Genomic DNA, 15,161 nt, shown 5'->3' on the forward strand with positions numbered 1-15,161 from the left:
AGCCTTGGCAACTATTCTTTTATTGAACATCAGTGACAGAAAGATGCTTGATTTAGGAGGAAGCTTTCCCTCCCTCCCCCGTTGCACCCCGGAACTCAGCAAAAGTGAGCCAGCCATAGAGCGTAACACTGTGGCTGGGACACATGTCCATGTCTGTTTCACATACGTGGGCATCTGTGCCACAAGGGTCACGTGGCACCACAGTTCATCAGCTGTGTTCCCCCTTCCTGCCCTGCTGCAGCGCCACAGGTCAGAGGAAATGCCTGCCTGTGAGCAGGCTCCCGGCAGGGCCCACCCACCCAACAGTGGAGATCGGGCCTCAGAGCTGGGCAGTCATGGGGGTTCAGGGCCTGGCTCGCCTCGGCAGGCTGGTCTTAAAGAGGGACTTGCCCGAGGCCTCGATGTAAGTGACAGTCATCTCTTTGGAGCTGATCTCCACATAGGCAAAGCCACCCAGTGAGTCTTCAGTCCCATAGTGGAAGCGCAGATAGCCGTTGGGGACCTTGTGCTGGTGCCGCTTCGAGGGGTCCATGAAATTCCCAGCCCCACTCAGCACGTAGCCCACCCCGTTCTCATCTTGCAGGTACTGAGGATGGAGGACAAGGGGTCAGTAGAGACCCAGCTTTGAGCAGAGCCCTGCCTAAGGTCTAGGGCTTGATCTGGCCCTAACCACAGTCACTTTGAGGTATGTAACCCCTCCTGGCTTCAATTTCCTGACTTTTAGGAGTGTATTAATCCTATTTCATAGGTAGAGCACTTAGTAAGAAATTGGTGGCCAGGTGTGGTGGCTCACGCCTGTAATCCCAGCACTTTGGGAGGCTGAGGGGGTTGATTGCTTGAGCCCAGGAATTTGAGACCAGCCTGGGCAACATAGTGAGACCTTGCCTCTACAAAAAAATGCACAAGGGCCGGGTGCAGTGGCATATGCCTATAATCCCAGCACTTTGGGAGGCCGAGGCAGGCAGATCACTTGAGGTCAGGAGTTCGAGATCAGCCTGGCCAACATGGTGAAACCCCGTCACTACTAAAATATAAAAATTAGCAAGGATTGGTGGCCCATGCTTGTAATCCCAGCTACTTGGGAGGCTGAGACAGGAGAATTGCTTGAACCCAGGAGGCAGAGGTTGCAATGAGTCGAGATCGTGCCACTGCACTCCCTCTCAAAAAAAAACAAAAAACAAAAATTAGCTGCACGTGGTGGCCCACGCCTGTAGTGTCAGCTGCTCTGGAGGCTGAAGTGGGAGGATCACCTGAGCCCGGGAGATTGAGGCTGCAGTAAGGCCTGATTGCACCACTGCACTCCAGCCTGGGCGAAAAACAGTGAGTGAGACCTTGTCTCCAAAAAAAAAAAAAAAAAAAAAAAAAGAGATTAAAAAAAGAAAGAAAGAAATTGGCAATTCAAAGATTATTCTGGCTTCGGAGTGTTTTCCTGGTTAGACAGCAAGATTTGAGGGACAGTCTAGACATTCTGAAGGCCACAGGAGCCCCTCAAACAGCAGGAGGACCCCAGCCATGTGGACATCAGCTGGGATGGGGACCCCCCTCACCCAGCCCCCACCCCACCCACAGGGCCCTCACCTGCAGATTGTGATCGTGGCCGCACAGGTAGGCGGTGACCCCGTATGTGGCCAGCAGTGGCCGTAGCTGCTTGACCAGGCAGTGGGTAGGCCCGTGCTCGGCTATGGACCACACGGGGTAGTGGCCAGCCACCAGCACGTAGTCCTCCCTGGCCGCCGCCAGCTGTTTCTTGAGCCAGGACAGCTGTGTGCGGGCCAGCTTCACGTCTCGGGGCCTCTCAGGCTGCTGGCTGAGGAAGTCATCCGAGTTGCCACATAGTGTCACAGTGTCCAGCATAAAAATGGCCACAGACACATTGGTCCGTGGGATCTTGAAGTGCAGGCGGTAGAAAGGGCTGGGGAAGTTCCTATGGAGGGGATAGAGGTCGTGGGTGCACATCTTGGGCACAGAAGTCCCAGGGTCCCCTCAAGCCACAGGGCCCCTGTGTCCCTGCTGTGTGAGGATCTGGGGGAGGCAGGGCTGAGGGTGGCTCACCAGCGCTTAGAGATCTTAGAGTATGCAATCTGGGCAGAGACGTTGCCAAGGTGGTCATGGTTTCCGGCCAGCACGTACCAGGGCACTTTGCGAAGGGAGCGGTCAGAGAATACGTCCTCAAAGGTCTCCTGTAGCAAACAGATAGGGCAGGCCTCTTCCCTGGGGTCAATGGCTACGCTGATCCTCCCACCAAGTCAGGATAAGGGAGATATTGAATGCTCCCGGCGCCCAAAGGTGCCCCATCACCTTCCCTCTGCCTTCTCCAAAGGAAGGTCACTAGGTAAGGCGGCTTCTTCCCACTGCCCGCCCCCACCTCCTGCCCCACTCTGTTGGGCACAGACCTGGAACCTCTTGTCATTGACGTCTTGCACACCAGTGAAGTAAAAATTGTCCCCTAGAGACAGGATGAAGTCTGCACCCAGGATCTGCACAGTCCGAGCGATCTCCTTGGCATTGGCCATTTCCCGGGCCGTGTGGAATGGGGCATTGGGGACGCCTCCCCAGTCACCCACGGCTACAAAGCGCAGGGCAGGGGTGGCACCATCAGCCAGGGAGGGTAGCAACAAGGCTTGCAGGATGAGCAACGCCGTCCACATGTCCATCTGGGAGAAGAGAGACAAGCATAGGTGGCCCGGGCTGTGACAAGGGCAGGGAGGCCTTGAGACCCCTGCCTGCCCTGAGATAGAGGGAGACTGCTTGCTGCAGGCTGCCCCTGCGGGAACCCCTTGGTGCCCTAATTCTCAGGACGCGGCTGCACAAGCTGGCTTAGGGTAGGGGGGGCGGTCTGTGAGAGGGCGAGCTGCACCAAGATGGCCCCGCAGGCCCATTTCACCCTCCTTCCACCTAGCCTGCCCAGCACTCACCCTGGGGGAGACACAGGCCAGTCACCGGAGGCTCTGAGAGGCTGGTGGGCTCCAGAGCAGAACTGCCAGTCCCTGAGCCTTTATTCCCTGAGGAGGAAGTGGATCATTAGTGAGGATGATGCAGTTTCTCCGAGGGCTGTCCCGGGAGCCCTCCCCTTGGGTCATGTGAGCCCTGGACTTCTCTGGAGCAGGACACCGGATTGGGGTGGGGGTGGGAGGATCTGGGCACACGTGTGCAGCAGCCTCGGCCCACACAGCCTCTGGGTCTACCTGCAGGGGCCTGTTTGTGCTGTAGGCTTGACACGTCCAGGTATTTCTGTGTGTCTGTGTATCTCAGTGTGAGTGTGTGTGTGTGTGCACGCTGGGATTACCCAAGACACATCTCCTGCACCTTCTTTCTCTGAGTAAGGGCTTGCCTGTGTGTGTCTGCGTGTGTCTTGCTTCCTGCATGCAGCTGCGCATGACTACCTGGGCCTCGGCTCTGTACCTGATGGTGTTGCTGCAGACCTGTATGCTGAGCCTGCGAGGCCTGTGTGGCTTGTCTGCGATGCACGCCTGTGTTCTCACGTGGCTCTGGGTGGGAATCCCTATGGATGGAGTTTTGTGTGTGTCCACGTGTGTGTGCCTGGGTTGCGTCTCTAGGATGGGTTGCATATCTGGTGTGGGAGCTGTGTTTGACAACATCTGAGTGCGGGACTCCGCGTGTGTCCCCGTCCTCCCCCGCCCTCTCTCCACCCCACACATAAACACCAACGGGCCTCCCTTTTCCAGGAAGTCCTGCCCACACCCTCCCCTCTCCCCAGACTCCCATTCCTGCAGGAGGAACCAGGCAGGAGGCAGCTAGCTGGTGATAGCGCGCGTGACCACAGACCTCTGACCCTCATAGTCTCAGCAGCTGTCTGCAGGCCCTCCACGGGACCGCAGCCTGGGAGGGCAGGAGGCCCTGTACCTAAGGCCGGTCTGACCTGCTCCTCACCTCCCTGCCTGCCTCCTCCGTGCTGGGCGCCGCCGCGACACGTCCCGCGGACATTCACGAGTCCCTTCAGTCCCTGCGAGCGCGGACCCGGGAGAGAGCTCTCATTCAACGCTGAGGCCACTGGCTCACAGATCTCCCCGGGTCACCCTGCGAAGTGCTTGTTCCCCCCTATTCCCAGCCCTGCAGCAGCAACAAACGGGAAGGAAGTGGGTGACGAGGACAGGCAGAGACCCCTCCCACGGGGCCGCCCGCATCTCACCTGCCGTCGGCGGGGCGGGCGTTGCGGCCGGTGCCCAGCTGCAGATCCGCAGGCGATCGCACTCCTGTGCGGCCCCAGCTTTAAGCAGGCAGCGGCCGATCCGTCCTGCTCGAGGGCTCGGGGCTGACCCAGGTGAGCCCCGTGGGGGAGGGCGGGCGCCTCGGCCTCCCCGCCCCGGAACACTGCACCGCCCAGAGCCGCCACGCCTCCTGGCTGTAGGCTCCGCATCTGTAAAATGGGCCGATGAACCCCAAAGGTCGGCTCAGACCCACGGACTGCAGCTGCAGCTGGGCCAGAAGGGGTGGCCCAGCTTCATCGGAAAGGAGCCGATTTCATCCTTTTCCTTCCTCCACGCCAACCAGGAGCCTCCATCTGCCTGGGACCCTTTGGGGGCACCCATGGGCCCACAGCCCCAGGACCACAGCACTGGGTGGGGTTTCAGCACTGGGTGGGGTTTCAGCCCTGGGGCCAAGCTCTTGTAAGGTCTGTCATCATCTTCTCCTGTTGTTTTGTTTTTGTTTGTTTGTTTGTTTTGAGACGGAGTCTCGCTCTTTCACCCAGGCCGGACTGCAGTGGCGCAATCTCGGCTCACTGCAAGCTCTGCCTCCCGGGTTCACACCATTCTCCTGCCTCAGCCTCCCGAGTAGCTGGGACTACAGGCGCCCGCCACCGCGCCCGGCTAATTTTTTGTATTTTTTAGTAGAGACGGGGTTTCACCGTGTTAGCCAGGATAGTCTGGATTTCCTGACCTCGTGATCCGCCCGCCTCGGCCTCCCAAAGTGCTGGGATTACAGGCGTAAGCCACCGTGCCCGGCCTGTTTTTGTTTTTTTTGAGACAGTTTTGTTCTGGTTGCCCAGACTGGAGTGCAGTGGCGCAATCTTGGCTCACGCAACCTCGGCCTCCCGGATACAAGGGATTCTCCTGCCTCAGCCTCCCTAGTAGCTGTGATTACAGGCACGCGCCACCACGCCCGGCTAATTTTATATTTTTAGTAGAGACAGGGTTTCTCCATGTTGGCCAGGCTGGTCTCCAACGCCCGACCTCAGGTGATCTGCCCATCTCAGCCTCCCAAAGTTCTGCGATTACAGGTATGAGTCACCGTGCCTGGCCAGTCTCCTGTTTTTTTTAAAAAACTTATTATTTAGCCGGTGCGGTGGCTCACACCGTAATCCCGGCACTTTGGGAGGCCGAGGTGAGCGGATCACTTGAGGTCAGGTGTTCCAGACCAGCCTGGGCAACATGGCGAAACCTTGTCAATACTAAAAAGACAAAAATTAGCCGGAGGTGCTGGCTTGAACCCAGGAGGCAGAGGTTGCAGTGAACTGAGACCGTGCCACTGCACTCCAACCCAGGAGGAGGAGGAGGTTGCACTGAGCTGAGATCATGCCACTACACTCCAGCCTGGGCGACAGAGCAAGACTCTGTCCCCCAAAAAAACAGAAAAAAAAACAAAAAACAAAAAACAAAAGAAAGAAATCTGAAGCAATTATGACCAAATGTTAACATCTGTTTCTTCACGTGGTGGGTACAGGCGTGTTTTGGAAGCTTCTATGCTTCCTGTATTTTGAGATCACACAAAATTATGTTTATTATCTTATTGTGCTACATGATCTTTGTAGAAAAGTTGGTAAATTCTGGAATGCACGAAGAAAAAGATTATAATAGCCAGTAATACCCCTGCCCAGAGAGACAGTATCCATTAATTTTTCTCTGCCTATGTTTGTCTTCGGAAAAATGGGATACTATTGGCCCTATTTTATAACTTTTTAATTTGTATTAACACTTTCTATATTTTTTAAATTGAAAAAGCTGGCCAAGCGTGGTGGCTCAGGCCTGTAAACCCAGCCAACGTGGGAGGATTGCTTGAGCCCAGGAGTTCAGGAACAGCCTGGGCATCATGGCGAGACCACATCGCTACAAAAAAACAAAACAAAACAAAAAAACAAAATTAGCCAGGCATGGTGGTGCACACCTGTGGTTCCATCTACTCAGGAAGCTGAGATGGAGGATCGCTTGAGCCTGGGAGTTTGAGGCTGCAATGAGCTATGATTGCACCACTGACCTTCAGCCTGGGCAACACAGCTAGACTCGTCTCAGAGAGAGAGAGAGAGAGAGAGAGAGCACAATGAAAAAAATAAACCTGATCTTGCACAGAGCATGTAATAAAACCTGTGGGTTCTTGGCTATCTCTCTCTGGTCTCCAGGGTTCTGAATAAGCTCTTTTCTCTCCATTCACCCAGGAGAACTCTCTTCTGCTGATTTTCTGTGGAGCTAGATCAGGATGTGACTCAAAATCTCCTTCCACCTCCACCCTTTCCTATTTTCCCAACACGAGTGTCAATCTCAGATGTCAACAACCCCACGAGTGAGTTCCTCCTTTTGCCAATACATCCAGGTCCTGTTCTCCGCTGCTGTCTCTACCCAATCCCTTTCCTTCTTTCCTCCTGCCAATCCTGCTTTCCCTGTTTCTTGCTCCTCTGACCTCCTTCGCATTGCTTGACTCTCAGATACACTCTGGCTTCAGGGTCTTGGCACTTTCTGTTCTGCCTGCCTGGAAGAGTCTTCCTTAGTCAGATACTGAGGTCACCCATTGTGTTCAAGTTCCTTTAATTTATCTGAAATGAGTCTGGGTGTGGTGGCTCACGCCTGTAATCCCAGCACTTCGGGAGGCCAAGCCGGGTGGATCACTTGAGGCCAGGGGTTCGAGACCAGCCTGGCCAACATGGTGAAACCCCGTCTCTACTAAAAATACAAAAATTAGCTAGGTGTGGTGGAACAAACCTGTGGTCCCAGCTACTCAGGAGGTCGAGGCAGGAGAATTACTTGAACCTGGGAGGCGGAGGTTGCAGTGAACCAAGATCATGCCACTGTACTCTAGCCTGGGTGACAGAGTGAGACTCTGTCTCAAAAAAAAAAAAAAAGAAAAAGATAATTTATCTGAAATTATCTGAAATGCACCACCCTGCCCCCATCATTGTCTGACTCTCCTGTTGCTGCAGTTTTCTCTGCAGCACTTACCAGTGCTTGAGAAAACCACCCACTCGTTTATCTTGCTTTCAGTTTATCTTGCTTTCAGTCTGTCTTCGGTTAATGAAAGCTTTTTTTTTTCTTTCTTTTTTCTTTTTCTAAAACAGAGTCACCCAGGCTGGAGAGCAGTGATGCGATCACGGCTCACTGCAGACTCAACCTTCTGGGCTCAGGGGATCTTCCCACACCCCTCGGCCTCCTGAGAATTGAGACTACAGGCACACACCACCACACCCAGCTAATTTTTGTATTTTTTGTAGAGACAGGGATTTGTCACCTTGCCCAGGCTGCTCTTGAACTCCTGAGTTCAAGCAATCCTCCCAAATCAGCCCCGCAAAGTGCTGGGATTACAGGTGTGAACCACTGCCCCTGGCCTGTTTATTTAAAAAATTAATATTCATTCTCAGTTTATTGGCTAAGCTTAGAAGTAGTATCAGAATGTTTAAGAGAACTTACTGTTCTCCTTTTATTTGTATGTTTGCATTGTAAATTTTTAATAACTGATAAGGACTTCTCAAGGTGTTTGCTTGGTGGAGACATTTAAAAAGATTAAAGAATAGGCCAGGTGCAGTGGCTCATGCCTGTAATCCCAGCACTTTGGGAGGCCGAGGCGGGTGGATCATGAGGTCAGGAGATTGAGACCATCCTGGCTAACATGGTGAAACCCCATCTCTACTATAAATACAAAAAATTACCTGGGTGTGGTGGCACGTGCCTGTAGTCCCAGCTACTCAGGAGGCTGAGGCAGGAGAATCGCCTGAACCCGAGAGGCAGAGGTTGCAGTGAGCTGAGATTGCACCATTGCTCTCTAGCCTGGGTGACAGAGCAAGACTCTGTCTCAAAAAATAATAATAAATTAAAAGATTAAAGAATAAGCTGGCACAGTGGCTCACACCTGTCATCCCAACACTTCTTGTAGAGACCTCATTTCTTAAAAAAAAATTAGCTGGGCGTGGTTGTGTGCACCTGTAGCCCAGCTACTTGGGAGGCTGAGGTGGGAGCATTGCTCAGGAGGTCAAGCCTGCAGTGAGCCATGATTGCACCACCGCACTCCAGTCTGGGTGACAGAGCTGAGACACTGTCTCTAAAAAATAATAATAATTGGCCGGGCACGGTGGCTCACACCTGTAATCCCAGCACTTTGGGAGGCTGAGGCGGGTGGATCAGGAGGTCAGGAGACCGAGACCATCCTGGCTAACACGGTGAAACCCTGTCTCTAGTAAAAATACAAAAAAATTAGCTGGGCATAGTGGCAGGCGCCTGTAGTCCCAGCTACTCGGGAGGCTGAGGCAGGAGAATGGCATGAACCCGGGAGGTGGAGCTTGCAGTGAGCCGAGATCGCGCCACTGCACTCCAGCCTGGGTGACAGAGCGAGACTCCGTCTCAAAAAAAAAAGTAATCATCATCATCATCATCATCATTATTATTATTATAGTAGTAGTAAAAGAGTATAGAATAAAATGCATCACACTTATAAAATGTAAAATGTTAATTTCAATCCACTAAACTTATAAACAGACCCAAATATGCATCCAGTGACCTCTTAAAGTGATACTTATTTTTCTTTTTGTTGAGATGGAGTCTCACTCACTCTGTCACCCAGGCTGGAGCGCAGTGGTGTGATCTTCAGCTCATCCCAACCTCCGTCTCCCAGGTTCAAGTGATTCTTCTGCCTCAGCCTCCCAAGTAGCTGGGATTACAGGTGTGTGCCACCATGCCCAGCTAAGTTTTTTGTATTTTTAGTAGAGATGGGGGGTTTTACTATGTTGGCCAGGATGGTCTGGAACTCCTGACCTCAAGTGATCCATCTGCCTTGGCATCCCAAAGTGCTGGGATTACAGGCCTGAGGCCAGGCCCTGAATTAATTTTTTGATGTTTCACTTTGCCAGGTATATAAGTAACATGTTAGTTGTGATTGTAACTAAATAAAGGCTTAAGGGAAACTGTGTTTCTAAATTTCTAAATTGACTACACATTTACAAAGGAACCCACAAAGATGGATTTTTGGGCCGGGCGCAGTGGCTCACGCCTGTAATCCCAGCACTTTGGGAGGCTGAGGCGGACAGATTGCCTGAGTTCAGGAGTTCAAGACCAGCCTGGGCAACAAGGTGAAACCCTGTCTCTACTAAAATACAAAAAAATTAGCTGGGCATGGCAGCGAGCACCTGTAATCCCAGCTGCTTGGGAGGCTGAGGCAGGAGAATTGCTTGAACCGGGGAGGCAGAGGTTGCAGTGAGTCGAGATCACGCCACCGCACTCCAGCCTGGGCGACACAGTGAGACTCGATCTTAAAAAAAAAAAAAAAAAAAGATGGATTTTTCGGGGCCCCAAGCCTTCAAAATTCCAAACGCTGTCATGAGTTAGTTTGATTTGAGGAACCAAAAATTGGCTTTTGTGGGTGGAGCAGAGTGAGCAAGGGGGAAGTGAGTCCGGAAGGTTGAGTCTGCAAGGTCAAGGGCAAGGAACAGAGAAGGGGGTGGTGGGGCAGGTTGCATGTGCTCTTGGGGGCTGCAGGCAAGGGGGCTTTTATCTGGGTGAGGTGGGAGCCACAGAGGGTTCTGATCAGAGGGACAGATCTGACTTAGATTTTGCATGATGTCCCCCAGCTGTGGGCTGCAGGGCATGGGCTGCTGAATAGGTGGTTTAGGTGGGCAAAGATGGGTCATGGTGCCCCCCACCCTTTAAAAATTAAAAGACAGGGCCAGGCGCAGTGGCTTACGCCTGTAATCCCAGCACTTTGGGGAGCTGAGGTGGGCGGATCACCTGAGGTCAGGTGTTTCAGACCAGTCTGACCAATAAGGTGAAACCCCATCTCTACTAAAAATACAAAAAAATTAGCCAGGCGTGGTGGCAGGTGCCTGTAATCCCAGCTACTCGGGAGGCTGAGGCAGGAGAATCGCTTGAACCCGGGAAGCGGAGGTTGCAGTGAGCCAAGATCGTGCCACTGCACTCCAGCCTGGGTGACAAGAGCAAGACTGTCTCAAATAATAATAATAGGCCGGGCACGGTGGCTCACACCTGTAATCCCAGCACTTTGGGAGGTTGAGATGGGTGGACCACTCGAGCCCAGGAGTTTGAGACAAGCCTGGGTGACACAGTGAGACCCCATCTGAATTTTTTTTTTTTTTTTTTTTGAGACGGAGTCTCACTCTGTCGCCCAGGCTAGAGTACAGTGGCGCGATCTCAGCTCACTGCAAGCTCCGCCTCCCGGGTTCACGCCATTCTCCTGCCTCAGCCTCCTGAGTAGCTGGGACTACAGGCGCCCGCCACCACGCCTGGCTAATTTTTTGTATTTTTTAGTAGAGACGGGGTTTCACCATGTTAGTAAGGATGGTCTGGATCTCATGACCTTGTGATCCGCCCACCTTGGCCTCCCAAGGTGCTGGGATTACAGGTGTGAGCCACCACGCCCAGCCTGAATTTTTCTTTTTTTAAAGATTAAAAAGGCAGAGCCTCTCTGCTCCTCCCATTTGACAGACAGCCACATCTTTTCATGCAGTGAAAAAGGCATGTCCCCGAGACACTGTGGTGAAAGTGAAGGCAGGAGTAAATGGATTTGGCCATATTGGGTGCCTGGTCACCAGGGCACCAGAGCTGCTTTCAACTCTGGCAGAATGGATGTTGTCACCTCAATGACCCCTTCATTGACCTCAACTACATGGTCTACATGTTCCAATATGATTCTACCCACGGCAAGTTCCACGGCACCATCAAAGCTGAGAAGTGGGCTGGGTGTGGTGGCTCATGCTTGTAATCTCAGCTACTTAGGAGGTTGAGGTGGGAGGATCACTTGAGACCAGGAGTTCAGGACCAGCCTAGGCAACATAGGGAGATCCTCTCTCTCTTAAAAAAAAAAAAAAAAAGACTGAGAAAGAGAAGGGAAGCTTGTCATCAATAGAAAATGGGAATCTCATCCCCATCTTCCAGAAGCCAGATCCCAGCAAAATCAAATCGGGTGATGATGCTGGCACTGGTTATGTCATGGAGTCCACCACTAGCATCTTCACTACCATAGGGAAGGCTGGGGCTCACTTAGAGTGGGCAGCCAAAAGGATCACCATCTCTGCCCCCTCTGCCCATGCCCCCATGTTTGTGATGGACGTGAACCATGAGAGGTACAAAAACCTCATGATCGTCAGCAATGTCTCCTGCACCACCAACTGCTTACCACCCGGCCAAAGTCATCCGTGACAACGTTTTTTTTTGGTTTTGTTTTGTTTTCTTTCTTTTTTCTTTTTTTGTTTTAAATAAGGATGGAGGCCAGGTGCAGTGACTCATGCCTGTAATCCCAACACTTTGGGAAGCTGAGGTGGGAGGATCACTTGAGCCTAGGAGTTCAAGACCAGCCTGGCCAACATAGCAAGACTCTGTCTCTACAAAAAGTTTAAAAAAAATTATCCAGGCCTGGTGGGGTGTATCTGTAGTCCCAGCTATTCGAGAGGCTGAGGTGGGAGGGTTGCTTGAGCTTGGGAGGTTGAGGCTGCAGTGAGCCGGGTGACGGAGTAAGACCCTATTTCATAAATAAATAAATAGAGACAGGGGTCTCACTTTGTTGCCCAGGCTGGTCTTAAACTCCTGGGCTCAAGCGATGCTCCCACTTTGGCTTCCCAAAATGCTGAGATAACAGGCTGAGCCACTGACCCTGGTCATCCATGACAATTTGGCATCATGGAGGGGCTCATGACCACAGCCCCTCTGGGAAACTGGCGTGACAAACATCATCACTGCATCTACTGGCGCGGCCAAGGCTGTGAGCAAATTCCTGCACTGAACAGGAAGCTCACTGGCACAGCCTTCCGAGTCCCTGCCGCCAATGTGTTGGTGGTTGACCCGACCTGCCGTCTGGAGAAACCTGCCAAATATGATGACCTCAAGAAGGTGGTGAAACAGGCATTAGGGGGGCCCCCTCAAGGGCATCCCAGGCTACATTGAGAACAAGGTTATATCCTCTGCCTTTATTTTTAAATTATAGTTATTTATTTTTTTGATATGGAATCTCGTTCTGTTGCCCAGGCTGGAGCGCCGTGGCGTGATCTTGGCTCACTGCAACCTCCGTCTCCTGGGTTCAAGCGATTAATTCTCCTGCCTCAGCCTCCCGAATAGCTGGGATTACAGGCGCATACCGCCACACCCAGCTAATTTTTTCTATTTTTAGTAGGGACGGGGTTTCACCGTGTTGGCCAGGCTGGTCTCGAAATCCTGACCTCAAGTGATCCACCTGCCTCAGCCTCCCAAAGTGCTGGGATTACAGGCCTGAGCCACCGCGCCCGGCCGTCTCCTCCGACTTTAACAGCGACACTCATCCTTCCACCTTCTGTGCTGGGGCTGGCATTGCCCTTGATGACACTTTGACAAGTTCATTTCCTGGCATGACAATGTATTTGGCTTCAGCAAAAAGGTGGTGGTCCACACTGTCTCCAAGGAGTAAGACCCTCAGACCAGGAGCTCCAGTGACAGTATGAGAGGAAGACAGAGGCCCTCAGCTACTTGGGAGTCCCTGCTGCACTCAGCCCCCCACCACACTGAAAATCTCCCCATACACAGTTTCCATGCCAGACTCCCTGAAGAACAGGTAGGGGCCTATCAATAAAGCAATAAGGTCCTCTGTACTTAGAGAAAAAAACAAAAAACAAAAAATGAAAATTACTCTTGCCTGTAATCCCAGCATTTAGGGAGGCTCAGGCGGGAAGATTGCTTGAGGCTAGGAGTTTGAGACCAACCTGGGCAATATGGTGAGACTTTGTCTCCAATACAGATAGATGACAGACTGTCTCCAATAGAGATAGATGATAGACGGATGGATAGAAGATAGATGATTAGATAGACGAGAGAGAGAGAGCGAGAGAGAGAGAGAGAGAGGGATAGAAGATAGATAGATTAGATAGACGAGAGAGAGAGAGAGAGAGAGAGAGCGAGCGAGCGAGAGCGCGAGCCTTTTACAGACGTTCAGACGTTTTTACCTGTCCACTGCTGCCCCTATATGGCCACAGCCTGAACTGCAGCACCGTCCGCAGACCCAGTTTCCCTTTTGGAGAAGAAGTTAATGCTCCTTCCAGCCCCACTTGCCACTAGGCCTGTGCAGGGCGTGGACAGATTCTACAGTGGATCCAGCCAGAGACTGCCCCAGAGAAACTTCCAGGGGTAGGATAAGTAAGGTACGCTGGGATTGGAATGTTTGTAGGATAACATGATGAGCAGCCAGATTCCCAGGAAATTGCAAACCATGTCTGCTCTGGTGAGATTCTCAGAGGAGGGGATCTTTAGGCAGTCCTGAGTAGGCACCGGGTAAAAGCCTGGAAAGAGGACCCTGGCTTGGATGGGGCTCTGCCTCACTCACCATGAGCTCCTTGGCGCTATCAGTCAGCACAGTTCAGCTGCATGGGTGTGAGGGTGTCCCTGGTGACTGGCTACCCCCATGCCTGCCTCAGTGCACGGGAGGTGGAATTATGGATTTGGTGGGGCTCGCAGAGGCTAAGGGACTGAGTTTCAGTCTGGAGAATGGGAGGGCAGGATGAGCTGTGGAGGGTCAGGCTGGTGGTTTGGAGGGTGGCATGATGTAAACGTAGCTGTTCGCTGTTGTAGTTTGCCGCCACCAATTCAGTCTGGCTAGGTTCCAGGTGGGTCAATAATCTCAAATGGGGCCAGGCGCAGTGTCACACCTGTAATCCCAGCACTTCGGGAGGCCGAGGCGGGTGGATCACTTGAGGCCAGGAGTTCGAGACTAGCCTGGCCAACGTGGTGAAACCTCGTCTCTGCCAAAATATAAAAAATTGGCCGGGTGTGGTGGTGGGCACCTGTAAGCCGAGCTACTCAGGAGGCTGAGGCAGGAGAATCGCTTGAACCCAGGGGGTGGAGGTTGCAGTGAGCCAAGATCGTGCCACTGTACTCCAGCCTGGGCGACAGAGCAAGACTCCGCCAAAAAAAAAAAAAAAAGAAAAAAAAGTCCCAAATCGGGAGAGGTGAGGTGGGATCTGTCATGCCAAGGAGTTGTTTTTATTGTTTTTTTTGTTTTTTTTTTTCTGAGACGGAGTCTCAGTCTGTTACCCAGGCTGGAGTGCAGTGGTGCCATCTCAGCTCACTGCAAGCTCCGCCTCCCGGGTTCATGCCGTTTTCCTGCCTCAGCCTCCCGAGTAGCTGGGACTACAGGCAAGCACCACCATGCCCGGCTAATTTTTGTATTTTTAATAGAGACGGGGTTTCGCCACATTGGCCAGGCTGCTCTCAAACTCCTGGCCTCAAGTGATCCACCCGCCTCAGCCTCCCAAAGTGCCGGGATTACAGGCGTGAGCCACCGCGCCCGGCCAGGAGTTGGTCTTTATATTACCTGCCTCCCACCTCTTTCCTCAATGATTTGAACGTTTGATCATTTGAATGTTTGAATGTTTGATCCTCGTGATCAAACATTCCCCTGTTACTCTCTAGACCCTATCATGCTCCCCCAACCCCTCCCCACATCCTCTCAGATATCCACCAGCTCTAGCCCCCAGGGTAGAAACATCTATCTGTCTCCATCATCAAGTGAAAGCAAATGGTGAGTTCCTCGCCTCAGCCATTGTTAAGCCAGTTGGATGGCAAGGAGGAAAACCCCACCCAAGCCCCACCTAACCCCTGCGCTCCTTTTCACCCCAGCCGGTGCCCACTGATCCCATGGTTACCTGACTTATCCACTGCAGCTCCTGGTCCTTCTATCCTGGGTACCGCTGAACCGCTTGGGACTAGCAGGCTGAGAAGGCTGTCGGCGGGGACGGGAGGATGTGGGGACCGGCTGGAGTAAGCCCTAGCCAGGGCAGGAAGGAGCGCCACGCAGATGTCCCTCAGCTGTAAACTCCACAATGACCCACCTCACAGTCAGCAACACCAATGGACACTCGTTCCTCTACTCCCGTTATTACTAGGCACCCATTTCTCTCCACCCAAGTTTTTGTTCACCATCCTCAATTATTTATTATTTTTTTGAGATGGAGTCCAGGCTGAAGTGCAGTA

The 15,161-nt window shown here is 52.5% G+C and overlaps 1 protein-coding gene across 9 annotated transcripts in view; it reads right to left on the reverse strand.

Annotated features, from left to right (window-relative positions):
- The window catches only part of ACP5 (acid phosphatase 5, tartrate resistant), a 22,710-nt gene continuing 7,549 nt past the window's right edge, over positions 1–15,161 (reverse strand). The window contains exons 2-10 of one of the 9 annotated variants that reach the window (XM_054539772.2): positions 14,834–14,996; positions 7,874–7,991; positions 4,151–4,378; positions 3,892–4,071; positions 2,916–3,002; positions 2,394–2,654; positions 2,053–2,180; positions 1,579–1,924; positions 1–586 (exon numbers count right to left, since the gene is read on the reverse strand). In XM_054539772.2, coding sequence (XP_054395747.2) covers positions 344–586; positions 1,579–1,924; positions 2,053–2,180; positions 2,394–2,654 — 978 coding nt within the window. In that variant the 5' untranslated portion in view covers positions 2,916–3,002; positions 3,892–4,071; positions 4,151–4,378; positions 7,874–7,991; positions 14,834–14,996 and the 3' untranslated portion in view covers positions 1–343. Of the gene's footprint in view, positions 587–1,578; positions 1,925–2,052; positions 2,181–2,393; positions 2,655–2,915; positions 3,003–3,891; positions 4,072–4,150; positions 4,379–7,873; positions 8,012–14,833; positions 15,004–15,161 lie in introns of all 9 variants that reach the window. The other 8 variants (XM_054539771.2, XM_054539768.2, XM_024236751.3 and 5 more) reach the window with 8 other exon arrangements.

Source organism: Pongo abelii, chromosome 20 (genome assembly GCF_028885655.2).
Source record: "Pongo abelii isolate AG06213 chromosome 20, NHGRI_mPonAbe1-v2.0_pri, whole genome shotgun sequence".
In the NCBI taxonomy this organism is placed as follows: Eukaryota; Metazoa; Chordata; class Mammalia; order Primates; family Hominidae; genus Pongo; species Pongo abelii.